The sequence below is a fragment of the Bombus affinis genome, chromosome 7 (genome assembly GCF_024516045.1).
Source record: "Bombus affinis isolate iyBomAffi1 chromosome 7, iyBomAffi1.2, whole genome shotgun sequence".
Taxonomy (NCBI): Eukaryota; Metazoa; Arthropoda; class Insecta; order Hymenoptera; family Apidae; genus Bombus; species Bombus affinis.
In genome coordinates, this window is record NC_066350.1 from 11,165,160 (window position 1) to 11,191,897 (window position 26,738).

At 40.5% G+C, this 26,738-nt stretch overlaps 1 protein-coding gene across 3 annotated transcripts in view; it reads right to left on the reverse strand.

Moving 5' to 3' along the window:
* The window catches only part of LOC126918969 (cytochrome P450 6k1-like), an 89,619-nt gene extending 81,762 nt beyond the window's left edge, over positions 1-7,857 (reverse strand). The window contains exons 1-6 of one of the 3 annotated variants that reach the window (XM_050727604.1): positions 7,707-7,857; positions 5,677-6,210; positions 5,075-5,446; positions 4,594-4,778; positions 4,192-4,480; positions 3,100-3,554 (exon numbers count right to left, since the gene is read on the reverse strand). In XM_050727604.1, the coding sequence (XP_050583561.1) occupies positions 3,376-3,554; positions 4,192-4,480; positions 4,594-4,778; positions 5,075-5,446; positions 5,677-6,210; positions 7,707-7,857 (1,710 nt within the window). In that variant the 3' untranslated portion in view covers positions 3,100-3,375. Of the gene's footprint in view, positions 1-3,099; positions 3,555-4,191; positions 4,481-4,593; positions 4,779-5,074; positions 5,447-5,676; positions 6,211-7,706 lie in introns of those variants that run through there. The other 2 variants (XM_050727605.1, XM_050727606.1) reach the window with 2 other exon arrangements.
* Positions 7,858-26,738: the final 18,881 nt, after the last annotated feature.

Consider the following 26,738-nt stretch of genomic DNA (forward strand, 5'->3'; position numbering starts at 1 on the left):
GAGATGCGATTCTAACTGACACCATCGTCGTAAAAGTGACATCGATAATGCGGCCGTGAGCGCGCACGAGAAATGCAAATTTGATTAAAGCCACGAACACAAACGTTCTAGCCTGGCCGGCTGGAATCAATGGAACGCAAACTGAAATGGGAAACCGCGAGCAATATTTTTTTTCATCACGCTTACACACGTTTTCGTTGATTATACACCGCCGGAATCGTAGTTAAGCCGGTTGTTACATTGGATTGATTTTCTGGATTTCACGTTGTTCCCCTATTGTAGTAGCTGTTATCATTGTACCGGCTGCGGACCGACTCTGGTGCTCTGCATTCACTGGCCAAACGAAACAAGGGGTCGAGGGAAAAGAAAAGAAAGGAACATAATCGTTGAGAGTACGATCGTTAGATAGGGCATTGGTGTAATTTACCATTTACATAAGCAAACTAATTTCAACGAAATTTTATATCGCAGAAGAACATTTGAATTCTAATTGCTTAATACAGAGAGACGAGCGCGAGTTTGTTAGATTTAACTGTGCCACGTGGGCGTGCGCCTTTCGCAATCTTGCTTCTGTTATTAACACTGGATGTCTTTGAAAATGGACTCGCGATTCGCGGACCTTGAAACAGTCTCGCGGAGGGATTTAAACGTGCCTGGGGTAAATGAAATCGCGCTGGATGTAGTTAAACGGCATTACTCCCTGATATACACCGAATATAATGGAGAACTGCAGACATTAAGGATCCAACAATGTTCTCTTAATTTCTCGGCAAGCTTAATCGTTCGTAGTTATGCATTAAGGGAAGGCCAGCATATGTGTGCGCGTACTGCAGGGTGCGAGGAAGCACGATTTAGGAAGTATTATAGTCACGTGAAACAATTGCGAACGGAAATGCTCTCGGTTTCATCGATCATCCTGCAGACACTTAGTAATTAAGAGCGTGGATAGCTCGTGCCGGTTTTAAGTGCACGTATTCCAATTTCCACTTGCGCTTCCATCGTCTGACAAATAATTTTTCACTGTCTTTTAATTTATTTCCACTTGATTTCTTGTGTTGTTTCGGGCGTGCGATTAATTGCCTCGAAAGCGAGAAAGAAATCGATTCGAGCCAAACTTTCGTTATATATCATTTTAGTTGCGATGGTGCGCCTTAAGCTTCGGTCTTTCAATTTTATGGATCAGACGCATTTTCATTTTAACTTTTCGAGAAAACTCTCCTTTGTCTTCGGGGATAATCTAAATTGGTAACGGTATTACCATTTAGCGAATAACTCCGAGCATTAAAACATAATATTCTCTTGCAAGAAGGTAGGCTATTAATCCGCGTATGAGAGGATTTATTTTAACAAATACATTGTCATACAGTTTTCGTTGATTATTAAACTTAGATTGAAAAGAAACTGGCTAATCGGTTGTTTAGTCGACTGGCTGATTTATACCAGCTACGCACTCCCTACGTAACATTAGACATGTAAATATCTCATGCAAGAGCAGTCAGTATCATTTCACGTGTAAGTCCCGTGATCGCCTCTGGCAGCGAGGTTCCTCGCATAGCGCAACAGCTCGTAAGGCTATGAGTTATCGTTTCAAGGAGATCGAGTCTCTGCTGTATCGAGTACCTTTGGATCTAATAAAAGACGGATTAGATTAAAAACATTCTTTTTGCCCCCGCCTTTTTACAAGGTACCGTAATCGTGAATAAGTTAGCAATTAATGTACTTTAGGAGACACCTTTGGAAGAAATAGCAACTTTATTTCTTCATCTGTGCAAATGAGTACGTTCGTAAATCGGATATATCTGCTTCTATATTTGTCCGTATGACATAGATCATAGGGATAACGAGACTCATCTATGTATATTAAAAATATCGTTGTTCTTCGATGACAAGTCGATTCATAGTTGTAAAATATATTATAAAATATATTACTGATCTACCATCGATAGTAGGGATCCCTGTCAATAAATAATGCGTATCCTCGAATAAACACGTACTCGTCCGTCAGCGTGTACAATTTTAGAAATATTCGCACCGTTTTTTCGGTTTATCATCGCGGCGTGAAAAATAGAACCGACGATATTTTATAATAATATTTACGCGCCGTAATAATAGCAAACACAATTAATTTCAAGCCGAACAAACAGAGTTTAAGAAGAAAAGGAAAGCGTTCGCGAGAGTTTAATAAGCTAATCTAGAGGCAACTGCTTCGTAAACGGACATGCGAGAGATAAGGTTCGTCAGGTCGAAGCCGCAAGTCGCTCCGAAGAGCACCACCGTTGGCAATTCTGTGTCTCTTGGCGAGAGATCCCGTAATGACATTCGCCGTCCTTTGCCATTGGATTGTGCCCGCCATTCTTTCTTCCGTCGCTTCTCTCTTGACATTTGTTTCATGGCGCTTTATCTATCCGTTATTTTTTTAAGCGCTATTACGTATAATAGCGCAATTTGTGTAATAGCTAGACTCGGCAGTTTCCGTGGTCGCTCGGTTCGACTCGGCCACGCGAGCAACACGCGATCGCCAACCTGCCTGGACCAGTTCGAGATCTTCTAGGTAGGTCTGGTGGGGAAAATAACCGGCCGGATCTCCTCTGTGCGTGTGATTCCACGCTTAAGGCTGTATACGTGTCCGTTACTTTTTTACCACGAAGCTGCCGAAGAAACCGAAGAATGAGGCCCAAGATAAGGAGCAAGATGGTAGTAAGGAGGATGGAGAGCCGTTCTCGGAGATGCCGGGAGGCTTGACCCCGCCAAGAATCTTGCATCTGCTCTGTCCTTTCTTCTTCATCCTTTGGCTCGTTTGCTTTCCATCCTTCTCGGTTGTGCCTTTCTCTTCTGTCCCTATCTAGCTTAATCTACTTTGATCTTCTTCTCCTTTCTCTTGTCTCTCTTCCCCAGCTCACACACACACACATTCTCTCTCTCTCCTTTGCTCTACCCTTTCTCAACCTGATGCTGCTCAGGGACTAATTTACCGACTCCAAGTCGGTTCTACCTGCCAGCTTCGCAACGTCCGTATCGTATACGGGCAGGGCCGGCGTGACCTTTTGCGGGTCCAGGTTCAAAAATTTTGCGGGGCCTAAATCAATTCAAATTCTACACTTAAAGTTTACAACAAGGAATTATTTATTTACAAATGTTGTTACATATTTATATATTTTTTAGGATGAATATTAAATAATAATACAATCCAGTAATAATATTAAATAATTTTCCTCGCTTTTTTCGACACCAAATCATTGATAACCTCATGAAAGTCACTTTCCGGAACAGTCCTTTGTTGTACTTCGCCGATTCGGTAGTAAATTATATAAAAATTGTCACAAGCAAAGCAAAAAATTGGAATGCATAACGCGATTTGTAAATCTGTAGCTTCGTTTAACCAGCAGTAGTGGCAATTTTTTGAATGTTGAGATAGATTCCTCCTAAAGCTGTCGTGCTGAATCCGTTGGGATCTAAGACCATTGGAATTTTGGTTTTTCCACAAGGAGAAACTTCGTGGTCCTTCAATATTTGTACTACTCCAAGTTTGGATTGCATGAGTCCCAATCGCATACCTGAAACGAAGAGTAAAAGAGAGAAATTATCGCAAGTAAAATTAAAAGTGGCAGCCAACAGAAAGTTGAAAGATACAAACTGGTACTGGAAATTTTCTAGCACATTCGTGAGAGGAAAAATTTTTAATTACGTATAATACGAACGAGTCTTCCGAGTGTTTTGTAACTGTTAATATATATGTTTTAATTTTTTAAATTATATTAGTTACAATTTTATATTTATTAAATTATGGACAAGCAGGTCATGCACACAGTGAAATTTAGAACCGCGTAAAGATCGTTGACAAGTGGAATGGAAGATATCTATGACGATATGATTATCTTTTCATAAAAGTAATGTCGCTAAGTGACTACAGCGAGATTGATGAAAGTTGAGATTAAGATTTCCACTTATAACATTTTATATATCTTAATAAAACTGATTGCAAATTATTCTGGGACAAAAGCATATACGTCATCCTTAGAAAAATAGATATCTTCTAAAGAAAGAATACTCTTGAAATATACGTCCTTGTAGTACGTATTTCTGCATATATACGTATTTCATTTCGACTCTTTAAATACTATTTTCATAACTTTGCCATTGATAGTTCTAACGTTAAAGATGTTAGAAAACATTTTGATAAATTTTACTAACCAATGCAGCTGTGGGGTCCCTCACCAAAGGGAAAGTAGATGAAATTTTGCCTGGCTCTTTTGGCTTCCTCGGTGAATCGGAGTGGATCGTATTTTTCCGGATTTGGAAAGTATCTCGGATCGTAGTGCGAACCCATCATCGATATGAATATTGGAGTACCTTTCTCTATCACCAGATCGGAATTAGGCACTTTGTAATCGGCAAGGGTAATTCGATCCAAGAATGCTAGAACTGGATATTTACGAAGGGTTTCCGAAATAACCATATCGAGATATGGTAACATCATAATCTGCGAAAAAATGATATTTATCATTGTGTTTACAATTACGTTTTAACAATCCTCACGCGCTATTTATTTGCCTGTCACGTGTTTCTAAATTAATATCTTTGTTGTGGCCGTACCATATCGTATGTGATTTTGCCATTAGTTTTCGCCATAGCATCCTGGAGCTCTGCCCTAAGTGTCTTCTGTACATCTGGATTCAATGCAAGTTCGTACAGTGTGAAAGAGATGGTAGTAGACGATGTTTCGAAACCAGCAGCAAAAAATATGCTCGCTTGTGATACTAAATCGTCACCGTCAAATTCTGAGACATACAAATTAAACTTCATCGCAAAAGTTCAGCAAAACGATTTAGTATATCTGGTACAATTGGAAGCTAACTTGAAAGCAAATTAGCAAATATAAATATCTGGGCGTAATTTTCAATTTGCAACATGAATACAATTATGTTTGAAGCTAGTAGTCACGTTATTTTTCGTCTGTTTCATTGGGAGTTCACGAAATAAGGATAGGAAGCTGTTATTCGAAATTTCTGATTTTTGACGATTCATAAATAACTTCATTAATAAAAATTAGTAAAATAATCCAGCAAATACAAACTGTAATCCTTCAGATTTTCGTCGTTCTTGTATTTCTCCCTCATCTCGATCATTAGATCGATGACATCATTCCTCTTCTGACCCGAATTGATTCGTTGCTCAATCACATCCCAGAAAATAGATCGGAGGAAGTTAGTCGCTTGTTTTCCAAAGAACTTCGGTTTAAGATACTTGACGAACCCAGGGAAGAAGAATATGGTAAGTAAATCTATGTTACGATAGAAATCATAATTGAGGATCGCCCTGCCATATTCACGGAACGTTGCTTTTGGATTTTCCAATGAACCAACTCTTAAGCCATACGCAGTGCTACCGATTATATCGGTGGTGAAATTCCCGCATATATCCTTGAATTCAATTACTTTTCCATTGCCTGAAATAGATATTAGATTTCCTATAATGTGTCTAGCATTGTTGCATTTTTAATCAAGAAACAATAATTGCAAAATTTGAAAAGTCCTCTCGCATCAAGAGGATTGACTTTTAATTTTGTTAAACATTTCTATTAAGTAAAAATTATTGTTTTAAAAATATATATTGAACTAACAACAGTTTCTCATGGTCAATCTGCTATTATGTAAATGCATTAGAAATGCGGTTTACCGTCCAAATGCAACGAATCCAGATACTTTGCAAGATCGTCAGCGACCACCAGCATTAATTCGAACATTTTCTTCAACTTGCCGACGGTAAAAATCGGCGTTAATTTTGACCTAAGAGATTTCCATCCTGGATTTTTCATCATGAACAGATTTGCGTATCCAAGACGATCATTTTTCTCATCTGCACAAGCGTGTCTATCAGCGAAATAGTTAAAGTCGCTCACTAACACGTGTTTCACGAGTTCTGGATCGCGAATTAACAGATAAGGTTTGTCGAAGATGTAAAATCCCAAGAAAGGTAAACCTTCTCCGTATTTGTATAGGTCCTTGACAAATTCTGCGGCTGATATTCTTGACAAAAGACAGTCCATGAAGTTGCCTACGAAGGGCGTAGGTGGAAGCTCTTTCACGCCCCGTTTCGACCAGTAGTTGAATTTCCGAGTCACGAACAAATAAGCGGCAACCATCAGTGACGACACAATCAGGATACCATCCAGACTCCAGTATGGCGTTAACAAGGCCATTTTGAACGAGTCTGAGAAGGAAAAATACTTTCGTTGGTCCAGAAAGACAGTATTTATCAACAATTTTTTGATTACGGATTTTTATGCATTTGGAGAAAATGTAAAAGTATAGAGAGTGTAGTAGGAAAATGATGTAGAATATGGAAAATAATATATTTGGTAAAATGAGCAGCGAATCGCGGAGCACGAAGATACAGCGATGTTTACAGAACGTCCAACTTTTCACATATAAATGACTGTTCTGACTGAAACATTTGCAATGACACAATACTTTGCAGCACAATACATGGAAATACAATCTCTCTCGAGGCTCAGCATCCCTCTTAAGTTCTGGGAAATGTAGGCAGCCTTTCATTCAAATTCGGTGTCCCTTTTTCCCAAAAATCGATGCCACCCCGTGTCCCGAGCGAAACGGAGTACGCATCGCGATATCACAGCGACTACTTGGAAGCTTGGGCCTCGGTGACAAGGTTTACGATACGTCGATTGACGCATTCATATCGCCAACTAGTTAATGTTGTAAATAATTTCCTTCGGTGTGTCTCAAAACTCGACGTCACGTTTTCATCGCAAACCTTGTACTTTGTCCAACTCCGTTTTACATTTTGAGGATCGCGATCTCTATGTATAATAAAAAATGCCTAGAATGGAATGCACATAATACATGAATGTCTCAAGTAAAACAGTCGTTATGATATTCTATTTAATGAGTGTAAAATAAATCATTATTTGTGTTTAATTTCATTCATAAAAATACAAATATCTGTTAATATATAAATAAATGAAATATGTTATTATTCTCTGATTAAAAAAAATCACTAATGTCAGTTCTTTTAAAACTTTAAGAATTTGTTGGCCTATGACAAAACTTAGTTTGTCAATTATTAATTTAATAGGAACACTTTCCTGATGTTTTTATGCAGAAGATGAAACATAATAGTAGAATTGACTTTCTTTTTGGATACAATTGTATATTATTTAATCAACGAGTAAATTGCTGGCACAGAATGTTGAATATTCTGGCGTTTCGCGTGGAATGATTAAAAATTAGAGTTTTCATCAAGGAGCGGAGAATATTAGAAAAGGAATACCATTTAAGAAAACTATATTCTATGCGATGGACGTAGTTTGTTCAAATGGTAGAATAGTTGGAAGCTAAACGTAAATCATTTTCTCAAAAAGAATCATTTCAGTGAAAGTCTAATGATTGTATCCGTGACTGATCTGTATGATTGTTTAGATTTGATGAAATCCTTTTCCACGAGAATGCCGATTAATGAAAGAAGAAACAGTAAAATTTTAGTGTAATTAACAGAATACTATTCGATTAAAGCTAAGTAAATTATATACATATATAAGCAGTATACATAACATCGAGAATCAGAGTGACGTCATATTTGAATTTAATTTACGAAATAAAGAACGAAAATTATTTGTAATTAATAGAAGATCAAGAGAAATAACTTAATTCTGTCGTATGTTTTACAGTGAAATATACAGTACGTACCACTATGACTTACTTCAGTCGTTACAAGCACTATAAGATAACAGATATCAAATTCAGATTTGCGCAGAATGAGAAAACGTTTCCGAACCATGTAACGTAAGTTATTTGAATGAGCTTTGTATCGTCGGCAGTGATTATATATATGTCTCATTATGCGAATAACGTAATATTTGCGCAACAATGTGTCGGGGTTTGGAAGTAGGGGTTTGGATTTATGCTTTAAAGAAGTTGTGAGGTTGAAGGTGAGAGTCTCTCTGATGTTTTTTTTGCAAGATTTATCGTTGTTTGATATGCAGCCTGTATTCCAGATAATAATAACTTCTGCGTTTCTCGAAAGATTTCTACCTGGATCGTAATCCTACCTTTCCTTCCTATCTGCTTTACTACTTAATCAAAAATCTTCTTAATGAAGGAGATGAACGCGCGTTTATACTGTTGCATACACGCGTGACGATGGGAATTTAATTAAATAAATAGACCTCGCAGATACGATGTTACGTTTGTGCCGGCGAAAGTTTACGTTCGTTCACGGCGCGCCTTCATCCTGATCAAAGAAAGTGTCGTCCTTTACTTTTCAGCTTTTCTACCCGTTGTTTCTCCACTCTCTTTCGAGTTCTTTTGGCGAGACCGCAAGCGAGTACGCAGAGAAGGTACGAGGAAGCGAAAAGGAACGAAAGAAATAGGAAAGAAAAGAATAGAAAAGGAAGAGAAGAAAGAGAAGGACAAAAACGTCGTACTATTCAGGTGGTCGTACGCGTCTCCGTGTTCTGAACTGAATAAGAGCGGCGACGATGAACGGGAACTTCTCTTTAATTCATTAAAACTTTACGCATGACGTTTTAGATATTTATCTCGGCAACCCCTTTTATCCGCTATGACTTCGTGTACTTTGAGTCTGCCTCAGAGGCTCGACTACTACACTTTTATTTCTGCACCGCGGTTTCTCTTTCCTTTTTCTATACCCCTTTTACGGTTATATCTCATCTCTCTTCCCTCCTGCTTCTGTTTTACTCTCGACCTTGCTTTTTCTTTCGTATCCTCTTTTTCCAGTTTATCCATTTTCTATCCTCCGTCCCTGTCTTTCCTTCGATCTCCTCTTTAGCATTTGTCCTTCCTTCTCTCTCCCACTTTGCAATTTCTTTTTGCGCTATCGCGTTGTTTCTTCTTCGATGCTGGCCAAGCTGCATCGTCGTTTATGAGTTCCCAGGATTCGAGGATGCAGCTGGGTCCAGCTTCTCGTACCGTCGATTCGTCTGTCACTATCGAACCATCGTGTCTTTTCTCATCGTAAATTTATGGCATTGTAAAAGCGGAATGAAATTTGGCACCAAAGGGAGCGTGAACTTGAAAAAAGAGAAAAGACGAGAAGCACACATCGACGTTCTGATTGGAAACGTGATTTCTAACGATGTGATTTTATGTTGCAGGTATGGCTCTCGTTTCTCGAAGACAGAGGATCGAGACGTTACAATGAACGTGGGACGCCTCGGGTAAGCAGACAAAATCAATTTTTGAAATTCTTTAAACTGACAGACGCGTGCATGTTCGATCGTCCGATTTACATTCAAATTTCCAGCTGATATTATTGCCGAGGGAAAGGAATTTGTCTTACGATTTTCAGTCCTCTTCCGCCCCCGTTGTTTCTTTTTCGATCTGTGAACACATTGCACACGGCAAAGCTGCATCGATATTTACAGTTACCTTGTAGAGAAGAGAGTACGCCTGAAACCACTTCTCGATCGTACTTTCAATCGACAATCCTATGTTGAGATTTCATTGTGATAGTGTAGGTATTGATACAGAAAGCGGAAGAAAAGAGAGCTTTCTTTTGTACGGAACACGCTAGGGACCCAAGATATCTAAATATCCTTTTATACGACTGTACCGGAACTTTTTGTTAATAACAGCTATAATTTAACTGTTTTCAACAATATATTTTTTCCAATGTATATTTAATCATATATTTCCAAATTATTTATACATTATAATTGCTACAGATACACGACTGTGTATTGTAACATTGCGCGTATGAAATCCTTCACGGCTATTATTTCATAATCATTTCCTTCTTTAGGTTCCACTCGAATCTACCAAACAATCGTCTCGTCTCAAAAGAGTTACGCTCTCAATTTTCTTCTGGTCATTTATTTTTGCGTTAAACCCGAGGCGCACGATATTACCGAACGATATTCGATTCGCTGAAACCGAGCCTTTAAACGAAGGACGAACGAGTTTCTTATTCGTAACCTGCTGTTATGCTCCCGCTGAGGGCTTAGCCGGTTTTGCAGGTTGAAATTGGCTAGCCGTCCGCATTACGGTGTATCATTATGTTGTTTCTTTTGCGGTAATCCGGTTGCCGCTTCGAAATTTGAGCTATGATACGGAATAACCTAGGAGACTCACGAAAATCAATCGATCTGAATAATTATATCTCTGTATCGTCGTAACGTTTCATCTTACGTTGCGGTTCCTCTATTCCCTTACAATAATTACCTATCGTTTTGTGACTCGAACACCTATCGACGTTTTTGATAGTTACCTTAATGTTCGATGGAATTGAATTTCGACCATCGATAACGTAAAAGGCGTTTTATTAGTTGGCCTAATGATCGGTGGCGCAGTTGAATGCACTATCATTTGGCACGATTCTCTTTGCATGCGTGCCGATGCCTCTGCTCGAAAACGTACGTATGACTTTCGCTGATTTTAGAACGATCAAAGCTCCGAGTATTAGATAACAAGACAGCCGATATATGGGACCGAGTTAATAATCATAGTCGGCTTAATAATTACACGTGTTAGGCGACATATATTCTGCGTTAATGTCCGGCTATCAATTGAAATTACGATGCGAAATCAATGCTAATCGATTAACGAAACGTACATACATCGTCCGGGAAACGAATGTTGTATCTCATGCTGCCAGACTCATGCACCGCGTGTCCCTACGCGAACGCGTACCTTCGTTGGCAATATTATAATTACGCGCTCAATTATTTTTAAGCTAATTACTGCGTCCGTCGCTGAACAATAGCTGGCAATTCTAGTTTATTATCTAGTTATGAATCCGGTTTTGTTAATGAACAATGGATTCGAACAGTTTTCCTCATACGTTTGATATGAATGCCCTTCATCGAAGGAACGAAGATAATTATTTAATTTTGGAATATGTCGATACATCGTGGAGTTGAAATCCGTTCGAGTTGAGATCCATTAGATATAGGAATTTTTGTTTGTTTGTTTGCAAAGCTCAATCAATGGGTATGCTGATACGTTGCTTTTATCCACGTATTTTTCGTATATTTATTTTGTTGGATTTCTAGCCGCCTATAAATTAAATAGTGTCGTGTTAGAAATTCGCAAGTACGCAACGCGTAATGTTAAAAAAAATATGTGCGATTTATAAAATACGTTTAATGTCAATTTTATTTTACGCAGCGAATACAAAATATGTAACTTTAATTGTAACTAAAAGAATGTCTTTTCCATTTGTAGTCATCTTCAGTGACCAATTTTTCTTTTCATCGCGATACTTTTATTTCTGGGCTAATGGGCTATGCTTCAACCCTCAAGGTGACGCGCTTCAGAATATCAACAAGTCTTGTGTTTGTAAACCGCAATATTCGTTACGACTTTTGCTCATTGACGCGTTTTTATCATTACGAAACAGAATTGGAGGGTTTGTACTAATAAAGAGGTAGCTTCAATGTTCAGACTTGATTACGTATTTACAGCAGGTCTCAAGAAATTGCTTTACTAAAATCATTGGAAAGTAACATTACCCCTTTATTGTAGCAATCCATTTAATTGTTAGTTTATAGACAGTTAAAATTCAACATTTAATCATATCTATCGAGCGAACGATCGTTAACATCGTGTAAGTTTTTATCGAATAACGTATCGTATCGCAATTTGGTATCAGGAGGGATTTTTGATGCTGTACACGGGTCAGTTCGGAGAATTCGCAACAAGATTCCGCATCGAGTTACAAGGCGCGTGATATAACTTCCTGTGTAGGTGGTTACTAAGCATTCTGCGTCGTGTGGCGGTTTTCCGTCTGCCACGAAACGGCACGTATTCAGACTAATCGGCCTAAAAGCATTTCAAGAGTGACTCATCGTCATTGCGACTTTTGCGAGCGCTCGCGAAAGGAAGGGGCAGAAGCGAAAAGGAAAATAAACAGGAAAAAATCACAAAGTCCGAATATGCTAGTTTTTCCAACCATTTGAAAGTAAGCCTCTTGGCGACAGAGACTCCTTCTCGTTGCGCGGTATAAATTCGCTACTTATTGATTCACTCGATGGTTTACCTTCTTTATTTAATTAATCATCTACTTTCCTTTTGTCCACGCTCGCCGAGTCATGTGCAGATATGCAGATATAGCATAAAACTTGTTTTATATATAAATCTGTTTCGCTGTCTTTTCAGTGTAAAAGATTACACTCTATATATATCGAGTTCTCATTGGGATTGGGGACATGTGACGAATCTTCATTTGGATTAGCCATCGTTGTTATACAATATGGATGATATTTACTGATACAAATATGATTAGTGGCGATTAGATACTCGAGATGCTAATGATAATGATCTTAAGTTCAATAACGAATGCACAGTGAACGGGATAGCAAATGCGTCCATAGTACAAGTAGAACTTAACTGAACCTCCCAGTCCAAGTGGAACTGCACTTATATACTCTTCTCTGTAACCCTCGGGTTAACTATATTTTTAAGGGGAGCTATACAACTACTCCATATCTCTGTTAGGTAAAAACGTCCATCCCGTGACCGTGGCGAACGTTTAGCGACCAGTTGTGTCACTTCGAGCCCAAGCCTACTGTCATAAATCTCGGGCACGCATAATCGGATTAAATCATAAACAACTACTTCTAAGTTTCATTATTTAAGTACCGCTATAAAGAAAAGTCTAGACTAAAGTATTGGGGGTCTTCCCAAAAATTCCAAAAGAAAGGCCCTGATATCCTTTCATCTCCGACATATAGATATTTCCCATCTTTTATTATACATTTGTGTGCTATACATTATACCACCTGTATACATTTACGTTGCTACCCAGTAGAAGTTTTATGGATATAAATCAAGTATCCCCTTTTTCTTCGTGAGAAGTATATAAATGGTTTCATTTTAAATGATAAAAAATCGGAAATTATTTACATGTTAGTTGGCTCGCCTCTATAAATTCTAATTCATCCAAGTTTTATTTGTCACGGTGTTTGCAAATGCATCTACTCGTGGTTCTTGCTCCACGAGCACATCAATTAGCTTTATTCTTTAAAAAGTCTTCTCTGTGGCAATTTAGGTTCGTTCTACCTTCGTAAAGGTGTCCCAGAGGGACGAGCGTAAAGAAAAGCAAACAGAGAGACGTATCCTTTCCCGATTTCCTCGGGTAGTTTCACGATGTTTCGTTGAAACTGCAGAATTCTTCGTAAGAAAGAAAAATAAGAGAGAGACGGATAATTTTCTAACTCTTTCTCTAAAAGCGTAGGAAACATCGAGGATGAAAAGACACGTAACCGTTTTCAAGATCATTCGTTCGGAATTCTTGATCAGTTTATTCATACTTTGAACACAAGCATACAAGGGTATTTTTCTTTGCATCGTATATTCTTTTCATATTATCATTCGTCATTCATTTTGATGTCTTCGGTATAAATTTTATAATTTAGTCGACAGTAATGTTAATATTAGCGAACGAAACTTCGCCTTGCAATTGTGACTTGTCGCTCTTGAAAAGTATATCGAATCAACTCCATAAAGGTAACTATAATCGACTACAAATGAGGCGAGAGACACTAATGCAAGCTGTTGTCACCTTTTCTTTTTTGGCCTTTTTCATCGTGATGATTATCACAATGGTGAGAGATGCAACGAAATTCGTTTAGAGAAAAATTTTTATTTCGCGGAAGTGTTTGCGCCACGAATGGTAACTCGTCGACGATATTTCGCATACCGAATCGCGTAGCAGAAACGTTCTACGAATATACCGAGCATAGTAGAACGGACGTACATACAGTTATGCGAGTTCGCGTTGTCTCGTAGCAGAACCGGTACCGTTACGCCTTGAAAATGGACTTTTGCAATTTCCTTAAACGTAACGGTGTGAAATTCAGTCTGCCTACCCTTTACCGCGAACCTATTAGCGGGAGAATCGATAGTGTCTCCTCGCGGTGGTGTTTGCATCGTTTTCAATTCCGTTTTCCAATGGTTCGTTCGCACTATCACGACGTACAGTTGCCGATTCGAACACGGGCAACCGAGCGTTTCTTTGTGTTCTACTTATTCGCCGAAGTAACTTCGAAATTGAGAAATTCAGCAGCGCATCTGTTCGAAACGTCGATTCGCTCAACATTTATATCGTGTCTCGTTAAAATCTATGATATAATAGTCAAAGAGAGGAAGAAAATTCGCGAGGAAATTCTAATCTGTCGGGTAAATCGTAACGCAAAATTTCCTGTTCGCTGATACGTGGATCGTTTTCGTAACTACAGTAAATATGCAGAACTTTACATTAAGATTTACATAATCAGTGTACGTATATTTGCCTGGATTCAATTCACGCTAGACAATTTCGGTGATATTCCACGTAGTCGGGTAGAGGGAGGGGGCTCACTGCGAATCAGCAACGTCGTCAAGAGAGGATGAAAAGGGAGGAGCGGGGGAAAGCAGAATTAATTCTTTGTGGTTGGCACATTTGCTGCGCGGAATTCGCCCGGATTACCAAGACTTCCGTCGGTGGTAAACGAACCCGCAGAGTGGACTGATCTGCCGGAGATCCGTATGCACGTGGCGTTGCATTTCATTAAAGCGAAAGGTGGTCGCGAATGGAAAAAGAAACTCGGGGGGGTGGCCCGCAAGGAAAGAGCGTTGGTCCACGTTGATCCAATTACCTCGCCTTCGTGAAATTCACCGGCCATCCTTGTTAACAAAGGACCGGCTCCGTCCACAGAGCATAATAAATTTCAATGTTTTTTCCACATAATTATAATTTGGAAACTTTTTCTATTTCGTTAGAGGCTGTAAATTAATGTGGCGCCAGCCCCCGCTTCCCTCGTCATATCGTGTTCTTACTGAGCTATGGTATCCTCCTTTTCTTACCACCTTTTATTACGCTAGTATACCGCGCTTGATAATTTTATACCGCTGAGTAATAGGGCGTCTTCCGGCGGCAACTTTCGACGAAAACCAACCCTCTGACGAAATTGTGCTTTAACTTTCCTTCTTTTTCATCATGTTGGCCGCCTTTGGCCTCTCCGTCGTTTCGCCTGTTTTACTTTAACCACAAAGCCGAGTCGCTAAGGTCCACGGTACTTTTTTACGTTTCTCGAAGAAACATAGCGATATACGTCGTCTTCTTTATAACGCAACGGTTGGTTTCGCGGAACCTCGAGATTCCTCGCGAAACGCTGAAAGCATCTGCTTCCCTTTCTGAAAATATCGAGACACACGGTTGGCGCGTGTTTTTGTTTGTTCAATTGCAAGCCAGCACGGGATATCGCACGCTCGCAGGCCAGGGAAACGCAGACAGCGGGATTGCTGGCGTAAAGGGAAAACTAGATTTTCGTGTGTTCCACTGTGAAACATTTAGCTCGGAACCACCTCGCGCTTGTACCAACGGTATTTATTCGAAAACTTAATTATTCTCGCAATTACTTGCGAACTTCCACGTACGGGGGTTGAGCGTGCTTGCTCCACGTAAATTTACATTGTGATGCTGTTTCGAAAGTTCTTCATAGTAACCGAAGATGACGGCAACTTCGCTGTTTCAGCGACGAACGTTATATGAGAAATTATTGTCGAAAGTTCGCGCATTTCGACCTTCTATCAGTTCTTTCTTTCCGTTGCCGTGTGTACTCACGACGATGGTCGTTGCAGTTGCGTTCGAAAGTTCGCGCATTGCCAACTCGAAAGCTACGAGGTTGTAACTTTGCATATTCATAGACTGCGAAAAGGAAACAGAGAAATCTTTAACATAATTGTACCATAAACAGAAATATATACTTAAACTGCAATTTTCCCTCGATTCTCCTCAAATCGTTTAGATCGCTACAATTCACTGCAATTCGCTCGAGCTTTCGCACAGCTTCGACTCGCTTCTTTCGATTAAATACAAACCGTCTAGCAAGAACAGAGAGTTGCATATCGATTTTTCCGTACGTATCTCGGTTACATACACGCAATTCTACTCGCTACCGGAAGATATCGTGCTGGCACCAGAAATATACCGAGATACAGATTTAAATATTCATACGGCCATGAAAAATGGTAGAATACTATTTATTACGGTTCGTATCTAACACATAGTTTGGTGGAGTACGTATATGCACATCTTCCACAGGTCCTTTTCGTCTGGAAGAGTCTTGCTCTTGCGAGTTGCTCTTGTTTCAAACAAAAAGCCCATGGGAAGGGGATGAAACTATTCTCCGAGTTTAAGGAATTTACTTTGAAATCCTTTTGTTCTTGTTGCCGCGACGGAGGGAAGGTCTGCCGTATAAAAGGGACACAAACGGAAAGCTCTGTGGCTTTGAAAAATGGATTCGTTCTGCCTTCGCGCTAACATGGACGTATTTAAAAGCGCCGCGAAATAACAGAGAGAAGACACGACGGCTACTTAGTTGGCGCAAATCGGTTCGAAATTTGTTGTAATTAAGTAACGAGTTAACACGACTGTCGGCACCGACGCGAAAACAAAGTGTTAAATGTTGCTAGCGAGTAACAAACGAAGACCGATGGGAATGAACGTCCTTTCTTTCGTTTCCTTCAAAAAGGCAACAAAACCGGATGCGCTCGGTCGAGTGTGTCATTACAGAAGCTAAGCGAAATGCGCCAGTTTGCCTCTGCTACAGTTATACTATAACTGAGAAAAAGACGAGAAACTGTCTAGGGAAGGATAATGTTTTGGCCACTGGTAATGCGTTACCAGAGACAACAGCACAGACAGGAGAAACGTAAACGCGGTATGTTTTCGGGTGCCCTCGGTCAATCTCAATCATATTGTCGATATTCCAATAAATATTAACGATATCATATTGACAGTATATATTGATCCTTTTAATTGAGAACGAGCATATTGACAGTGTAAAGGCATCGTTCGAGAACGGTTTGGGATGTTCCCAGTACGTATACTGTAGAGATTATGGTTGTAGATGATGGTTTTTGCTGCGTTCGCGATTTTCGTTGCATAGCGAAACTCGAAAACTTTCTGGATTCTCCTCCCGATTCTAAATTCGAGCCGAGATGAAAGGCCTGCCCAACGATCTCCTCCTTCGAAAAGCGTTCAAAGTTACCCGAAGTCGCGCACCTTTGTTTTCTTCGAAAGCATCGGAGGAATTTGTTAATCCACCGTCGTCCTCTTGCCGTAAGCGATTCTGCGCTCGCTTCCTCCTCGGTCGGATACAAAAGAATTTGCAGCAGCGCGAAACAAAAATTACGTAATCGTGGCGGCTCGATCTCCTGGCCACCGGCCACATTAGAGGAAGGCAAAGAACTTTCCAAAGAATGTTCGTTGGCTTATTTGGTGTCTCCTTTGATTATCGATAATGTCCATTCTTAAAGGAAGGTTCGTATTCTGTCGACTTAATTGGCCGTGGCCAGCAACTATTGCATACCTATTTAACCACAAGATTAGGTACGAAGAGTATATAATATAGAAGAAGAACGCGATAAGTATACTTCAAGATTTTCAAAATATTTCCCCTCTTAATGTTAAATCTCGAGAACCTTAAAAGAAGGATCATTGTTTGTCTTAACAGCTGTGTTCGAACGTAACAGGTACTTTTCGCTTTGAAACGTTTTATATCGATATATTCCTGTTTCATTACAAGGCGCCATTTAAATCAGAAAATCAATAAGAATGTACCTATTGTGCTTTTGCCTGTAATCTTCATATAAAATTTATAAAACCATCAGTCTGTCGTTACTGTCGCTTGAATAAAACTTTGGTTCCATCTGAACAGAAAGTATAGCAACACGGTCGAGCGATAAAATTCTCCTGAACTTGGAGGATTTCTTATTTTAGAAGATCCCGTTCTCCTCGTTGTCCTTGACCCCGTCGCATTATCCTTTCGTTTCTCGTCTTTCTCGTTCGTTTCCTCCTCCGCGATTCGCTCTTAAGAGGCTTATTTTCAATACGAGAAACTGGAAACTCACGCATTGGGGAGATTCTGTGATCGCTGCTCTTGTCTCGTCTTCGAATATCCGTCTCGCTTGCCTCATTTTTCTCCCCCTCCTCGCTCTACTCGTCTTCATCTTTTGTTCCTTCTTCGAAACCCTCGCTCATCAGTGACTCGTGATTCCCGTAGTTACTTTCCTTTGTCCTTCGATCTATCCTGCTCTCTTCATCGATATCTGGTTGTTTCAAACTGTCGCTCTTTGACTCGAAACTTTTCGATCGACTTGAATCCAAGATGACACGTGAATCCTGTTAACTTATTCGTTTAACCTCTCTTCCTCTCGTTCGTCTCCTGCAAGTACGCCATACGAGCAGGTCACCATGTACGGATATAGCTCTCAATTACGAACGATCGGTGTATCGCCGCGTTAACTTTCGCCCGAGCTAAATGCAATTAACCAGGGTTTCCCTTGGATTTCTTCGATTACGTGACCAAGCATACACGTTCGAGTGGTTACATTTAAAATCCGCGTGTCTTTTACTTGTTGCGTCCATGTGGATGCAAACAGGCTACAAATTGATTGCCTAGTAGCGTAATGTAGGTAGCGAGATTCACATTTCGACGTGGAACTCGCTTATCGTCTCAATTTATTCGTTTGTAATACAACGCTGCTTCCATCGATCTCTTACATACGCCACTTTTACTATTTTCTTATTTCCATCGCGTCTGTTTCTCGTGTTCTCGTGTTATTCTTATCGAGAAACTTCACGACATTATGCGTTAGTAAGTCTGTAGCGTGTATCGTTTATCCACGACTCGCGAACAAACCATTCTACGTGGAAAGTTTCATCCGCTGGTTAGGTTGTATTTTTCCAAGGAGCTCGAGGTTTCGTCCGACTGCGAGGAAGCTTTATCTGTTGTATAATTTATAGGTAAGATCGATTGGAGATGATCGGTCGTGAGGGGGATCGGACAGTTTCGAGTCGAGAGAAAATCGCGATGAGGAAGGAAGTTGTGATAGGAATAATGAGCTTTCTTGACCGCGCGTCACGTCTGCGTTAAAGAACAGGAATCGCGATGAACTCTTGTATACGCTCGTTCGCGTTATTAATTGTAATGATCGTTCGAATTACGACGAGATACTTATCGGCACGAAGAAAGCAGCAGCCGTTGAAAGTTAGCAAATATCCTGTGAGCAAGCTTTCGTTCCGGACGTTTCTGTCGAACTCCCGATCTTATTTCACGTTTACGACAGGATTGTAAATATTTTTAACAGTCTCTTAAAGACTCGTGAAAATTCGTCGAAGTTTGCAGCTAACGGCGACGTAAAAAGAAACTAAAGCAAAGAAAATCAATACTCGAACGAAAGCTGATGAAATTCCGGATTCTATCCTACTATTACCCTTTATCCTCTTTGTTCTTGTTCGAATTAAAGTTCCACGAAAACTGGGATTTAGATCTTCAAACACTAAACGGTATTGCAGTTTTGAAGTTTCGTTTATTTTCATGCGGAACCACAACGATACATAATACTTACGTCCGATAAAGTGCAGCAATAGTTTTGGATCGTATAACCAACGTAAATCCACTCATTCGTATATCAATGTATCCCAGCCTACCATAAATCATTCCGACATTCTGTAACATACCATGGCGTGGTCGATTAACGCGGCATTAATGTAGCAATTAGAGTCCGATTCCTATTATTCCAACATGTTGTAATTAACGTGTCAAGAGCTGCATATTCGACCGACAACCTTTTCCCTCGAAGACAGCTTGCAACGATGAGACTCATTTTGAATCTCGGTAGGGATAATGACTAATGTGTGTACGGACAACCGAGAGAATAGTATTCGCGATGTTATGAACATTTTTAACGCTATGAAGATCGGTGAAACGACCCCGTCAGCGTTAACTATTGCTGCACGATGTACATCTAATATTTATTTATCTATTTATGAATTTCTTGAAAATTACGTATTCATTATTTGTATCTTTGCACTTTCAAATCTTCAAAGTTATTTAATTTTCCTTCGAACATAGCGTCATAGCGAAGTAGCGTCAGAGACGAGTCAGTCGTCGTACCGTTAAGGTCGTGAGGAATCTCCAAATGTTGAGAATCCTGAAATCCACGAGGACCATCGAGGCCACGGGGACTCTTGAGGTCATGGAGATCCTAGAAATGTGCAGACCCGTTGAGGTTTCAGGGTTCTTAAATACCTTCGTGGTTGTAAAATCCTCCATAGTGTTTGAGGTGTTCAAAAGATAATATCGGGTTCCAACAAACATGAAATAATTTGTATCAGATTCTACGAGTCAGGGGAGAATTGTACTAAGTTGAGGAGTTAATACTGATTTTGTATCGTATCCTAGAAATTCAGAAGTCTGGCATTTAAAGTCTAAAGTTGTTTGTATCGGTCTACAAGATCTCGGTCATCAAGATCGATCGTTTTACTGATCACAGGGTGTCAAGATCACGATTTGTAATCTGAAAAATCTTTTGTTCGCTAATAGGAGCACTTACCGAATAACTTATCCGTAGTTTGTGCGACAATGTGAACGAGCCTTCACGATGCTTATAGGAACATGCGATCGCCTTCTCGTATACGTGTATATTATTACGTCTAGCGCGAATCTCGCTGCGTTGTTCACGCGATCATTAGGGTACCGGCTGACGTCTTATTACGCTCTTTCTACCATTTCCACTTACCAGTTCTGGCATATTAATGACCTTGGTAGGCGTCATTAAGAAAACACAGGCAGAAGAATAGCGGAGATCTTAATCCAAGGTCGTCTTAAGCGATCGTATAGCACGTCCTGCGTTTAACAGGGACATTTCGCCAATGTTTTACATCGAAGAAAGGAACTGTTATATCAGGTGATCACCGCGGATATCTTGTATCGAACGCTCTCTGTGGGTGGTATACTGATCTTCTCTAACGAGGAGCTTTTATTAAAATGCTAAACATTTTGCTGATCTTCGCATCGAGATATGTAATTACGAGATGTTACACGGTGCTCGAGAGCGTACAATCACCGGACGGGGTGCGGTGTGGCGAACGCGAAGAAAACCGTAAGCGTAATTTGTACCGCGAATAGCAATATATTCTTCGTGTCACAATGTACAAGCGCGCTTCGTTTGTTCTTTTATGTTTCCGACGACGTCGCTTCGTTTCCCCTTAATGACTTGGCGGATGAACACGCTCATACGATTATTAATAGACGTTGCATGTTCTGTATCTTAAACAAATAGCGCCAATAATTCAATAACACGGCGCGTATTACCGCGAATGGAAAATCTCCTGCCTTATATCGTGCTCTATATTTCCGTTTCCAACGATGCTGTTCCCGGTTCCGTTTTACTATTAAAAGCAAGCTAGTTGGGTTCTAGCGCGTTCACGGAAACTACGAACGATTTTTGTTTCTATTGGAAGAAGCAGTGTTTTCAATGTTCATGTAGAAACACCGGTATGTACGCTGTTATACCTTGACAATTTGAGCCGTTATTCGATACAAACTGCATCGGATATTCTGGAATTTTGCACGGCCGTGCGATATGTATGAGGAACACGATATCCTTGTAATAGTATTTGCTCGAATGAGAATCGCCTATAGCAAGGGAGAAAACTAGCAACGACAACGAATGAACCAAACGCGTCTACTGTTCGTCGAAGCCAGCTCTTTCGCTTCTAATTTGTCTTTCGGTGTTGGCATCTGTCTGGTGACAACGTTGTACGCTCTAAACTGCATTATACTGATCTTATTAACAATCAGATACATTTCGCATTCCGTATCACGATCCACCTCGCCTTCCCTCTTCCCGACGCTATTAACGAAATCGTGTAACATTTAAATATATAGCGTTTTGCTACGTGCCATGGATACCGCGACCATCGTTCTCTCATCGTTGAATCGCTTTTTCGTTTCGACTCGTTGATATCGTTGATATCGTCGTGGTTGAGATACGAACCAGGAAAGGGTATGTTTATTGTATCGAATCTCCGGTGTATTTGTTTTTCGGTTAACTAAAACGCTTGCGTTTCGTCGAGTGAACACGATACGTGTACTTTTCAAGGAATTCGGTCGATTTGATCGTTGAAACGCGGAATACAGGATAGAACGCAACTGCGAGGAGGGAAATATTGCAGCACCCTCGGTTATAAACGCGGCAGGCATTACGTAATAATTTTCACGAAATTAGTTAGATTGCAGCAGTTGAAATAAAATTCCACCGTTACCGTTTTCCCCCGTTTTCTCTTTTTCGATGCGTTTCAACGAGCTTCCCTCGGTTCTTCGTTTGCTACTCGATGGAAACTAATTTCAAGGTATCGCGGGTTACTCCGCGAAATTCCGTGAAATTATGTTTCAAACGGCCCGGCTGAAGTTACACGAGATATTGAGCAAAGAAGAAAAAAAAAAAAAAAAGAAAAGATGAGGGAGAGGAAAAAGGGGGCGAGAAAGGAAAAACAGGAGGGAAAAAAGATAGGGTAAGGTCAGACATTTTAGCATACGTCAGCTCGTTATGGAGGAATATGCTAAAACGTTCGTATTTGTCGAATCGGTTTTTGTTGAATCGGTTTATTTAACGGAGTTTCACGCAATAGCGACTCGTCGCTTCGCAAACACGCTGTCTGTCAAACGACACCGACTCTTTCGCTGAGAATTATCGACAAAGTAATGTTCTGCTTTTTTCTGCCGGCCGACAGGGTAAATAGAATTGTTTCAAAATTCCTCCTTTATGTGGTCGGTACTATGGTTACTGTTTTTATGCTGTAACGGTGCGTTGTTCATTCAGTTACGACGCTCTTGTTAAACGATATTATGTTATAATTGAAAACAATTTGCACACGCTTTCCCGTGTTCGAAGGGACCGATTTAATGGGTTAGCAACTGTATAATTCTTCGAACATATGAGAAAATATATCATTCTCTATGGAGGATGATAGTTTACGATACTCCGTGGTAATATTATCAGCAGTTACATCGTGTCTTCACGCGAATGCAATGCATAGTTGGGTTCAATTATTACAGCAAAATCACGTGGTATTACTGGGACCATTAGAAACCGTTTATTCGAAGCCGACATTATTCGTGTGTTGGGCGAGGCAATAATAACGGTTTGGAAGAAGCGTTGTTGTCGGTGTCAACGCGGTCTGAACTCGACGACACGCGAAAAAATCGCGACAGAGGTGGAAAAAAGAAAGAGGACGTTAGACGGCAATCCGAAATGTCGATGCGAGACATTGGAATGCAAATTGCAGATAGGTCGAGCGTGGTGGATACAGTGAACGGGATACGTATCGAACCCCGGGACCGATAAAAATTGCAGTCTGACGATCGGAGAAGAGATACCGTGGCAAGGGAGAAAATTTCTTCGACGAAGTTTTCCTCTCGTGTCAGTGATCTTACGTGAAGCATGTTTCACAGGTATAACGACAGCAAAGAGGAAACTGCAGGAACTCGAGGAACTCGTCTGCTCGCTTATCGACTGCCATACATTTTTGAACTCACACGGGAACCCGGCCGACTGTGATCTTCAAATCCTCCTTATATTGACCACGTCTATAAAGCTTTGTCGCTTCAATTTCTCGCATCAACTTCTGCTGGTCGTTTACTGCGAGGAATTTTCCTTTGAAATATTTCGGTCTATCCGTGTTTTAGTTAATCGAGTTAAAAAATTTACAGCTATCGGGCTAATCTGCTGAATCAGACAAAGAGACGAAGATCAGAGATGCTAACTGACAAATGAGATAGGTCGAGTGGACATAGTCGATTGAACGAATGTAAACATTGAAATTAAACAGCTTGATTAGCAGAATATTCGCAATAAATTTGAAACTTTGCAAATTCGTCTGACGGGTAGTAAATATCTTATGGCTGCGACGCATATTGCAAATTCTCGGCCATCTTTCGTGTTTGTCCGCCAATGGGAAGATGTTTTCTAGGATATAAAACGTATCCAAATATACGTATTTATACACTCGTAAGTCTTTTTATTGCGCATATACGCGAGCCGGAAGCCCGGAAGGGATTTTACCGTGTCACCAGCGAAATTCTCTTGACAAAAGAGTACGTATACTTTACTAAGATTTTTCCAGAATTCGCCTAAGTTTCGTTTCTTACTACAATGAAATACACGGTAGAAAATGGGCATCGAAGGAGAAAGTTCGTGTCACGTCGATTATTTTTGATTCGTTTACCCTGGAGCTTGCTCTTTCTCCGTTTACTTTTCTTTTCTATTTTTCTTTCTTTTTTTTTTTTGTTACCTCTTGAGAAGCTTAGCATGATTAAGTTTCAAGTTTGGTTGTAAATTACACGCGAACGAACGAACGCTCCTTTGATTAAGGAATTCGCCCAAGGGATTTAGCAAGTCGTAAGGAAACAGAGCAAGGAGATGCGAGGGAGCAAACGGAGCGAGAAAATTAATGTAGCCGGCGAAATAACGAAGAAATAAATTAGGATAGCAAGGAATATTGGACGGAGGCAACACGAGCTTGTGATTTTAGGAATAATAAATTTCGATATCTTTACGAGCGAACGTAAATTTAATAGGTAAGAGAGCCGGCCGCGTCCCAACTTCATCCTCCGTTTCTTCTTCGCGCCGATTTCTCTATAAATGTGTCTGTCGGACGTTCGCGAAACTACTTTAATTCACCGACTCTCTTACTACGAGATATCCTTACTTGCTGAGCCGTTCGTGTCTACGGAAATGTGTCCCGGTGATATCCCATCGTTCTTGCATTACGTGGAATACGCGTTAAAAGGTCTTTAACGACTTGAACCAAAGCCTGTTCCTCGAGTCGTTTCTGCACGTAATCGTATCGCGCGTTCGATCTTTCGTAATCCTCTAACCGGGCAGACCAACTAGTACCAATCCTGTCATTATCGTGTTTCACAATAATTCGATTTATTCGTTTCAAAATCTTCACGAAATCAGCGACTTCATACTCTATTAGGATCGTTTTTATTACTTGCGTTTCTTTCGACGGTTCTTCGATTTCTCCACATGTTTCTGTTGTGCTGATGTTTCTGTTCGTTGGATTTTTTTAGAGAAAAAAAGAGATACGACGTGCGTGCAGTTTTACGGCAGTCGTTGGGAAGGTTGGGCATCTTGTAGGGAAGATATTTCGAAAGTCGTTAAGGGATCTCGAAAATGATACATAGTCTACGTCTAGACGAGTCGTAGAATTGTGAGTTATATTTCAAAGCACCGTAGGCTGGGCCTTGAAAATGTTAGCTTTGAAAACGAGCTGTCCCTTCGTGCTATCTTCGGACTATTATCAAGACCGTGTGATCTACTTGAAACACGGTATTCTTCAAACGTTGTTCCCTCGGTGGTTTTGCGAGCACGCCACGTCGAACGTTGTATCTTTCTAGTACTGTAGACAAATCGCTAAGAACAGGGTATGAAGATTAATGGCGACTTTCGTTCGCGATGGATCAAACGTAATGCATAAACAACGCCCTTCGCAGGGATTTAACAATTTACAAGCACTGGTTATTACCTCGGTGCAACCGGCGTTTTTCAAAATGGAAAGTCTGTTTGAAATTAACCGGACTACCCCCGCTATTAAACAACAATAATTGCAAAGCACCTGCGCTACCGCGTAAATCAATTTCGTGGATGCTTATGATGCAGAAGTGCAATTGCCTGTGTATAAACGTTTTTATTCATTTCCACGTGGTTAGACTATTTTATTAACGTATAACGCGAAAGGCGGCCCGGCGCAATAATGTTCCAGTGCTTTTCCATTTCGCGCGGGTTACGGAACTGCCGACTGAACGTTCACCTACGTTCGTATCTCTTTCTACCATTTGTTGCACGAGAAAGAAAGAGAAACAAGATAAAAAATCAATTCACTTTACCATCTTCCAGAAACATTATGTTTACGGCGGTACTATCACGATATCATTATCAAGGACCTTGATACTCGATCGTTTGGACCTCGTACGTTCTAAGCGTATTTCATCGTTGCGCGCCGTGTTGTTGCACCGTGTACGTACCGCATCCAGGCAATGATCGACTAGAAATTATCCGATGGACGAAGTTATGAACAAACCTAAGGTACACATTAACAGAGCCGGTTGTTTCCTTGGTACGCGACCACAATTTACATTCTTCTTTATCCTGCTGCTCGCCACGTTTACGGATCGCGATCAATCGTACATGGTGTATATTGCGTAAACATACGGAGAGAGTCGAACAGGTAATAGTAGTGACGGGCAAAGGAGAAAGCCGCAGGAAGGAGGCCATTGCACGTGAGAGGGAACGGGCAAAGGAGGAATAAGGAAGGATATAAGAGAAAAGGGAAGCTGAAGAGAGGAGAGAAGACAGGTAACAGCAGCATCAACAGCAGCAACAGCAGCATGGAGAAGAAGCTGCAGAAGGGGCGATAGGATGTTGCGCACCTGCTTACCTCGAGGCGGCATGATACTTCTTGTCTAAGCTATTCCTGCTCCCTATGTTCTTCCTCCTTTAGCCTTCTGCAGTCGGCTCTCCTCCGATCGAGCAGGAACACGCTCTCCTTCGTCGTGATCTGGTTACGCAGGATAGAACCTGGCAGGGTCGTGCGCCCGCTACTCCACCGATGCGTCACGGTGATGTTGTCCCAGGTATTAGCACGATGTTGAACAAACTATAGCGGTTGCGTTCGATGCGCTTTTATAGAAGATTAAAACTGTACGTGGTGGATACCCTGAACGCGTGATGATATCTACCACGATACTGTTTCGATGTTCGTCGAACGTAACAACGTGTCGTCGAAGACGAGCTCTGTGACATTTTATCCCGACGCAGTTTTTACGTTCGGTTGTACGTTCGGTCTTCAAAAGTATTTCGAATGTATTTGGTCATTTGATAAGTAAAGTGGATTTTATGAGAGTTAAATTTAGCGGGATTCAC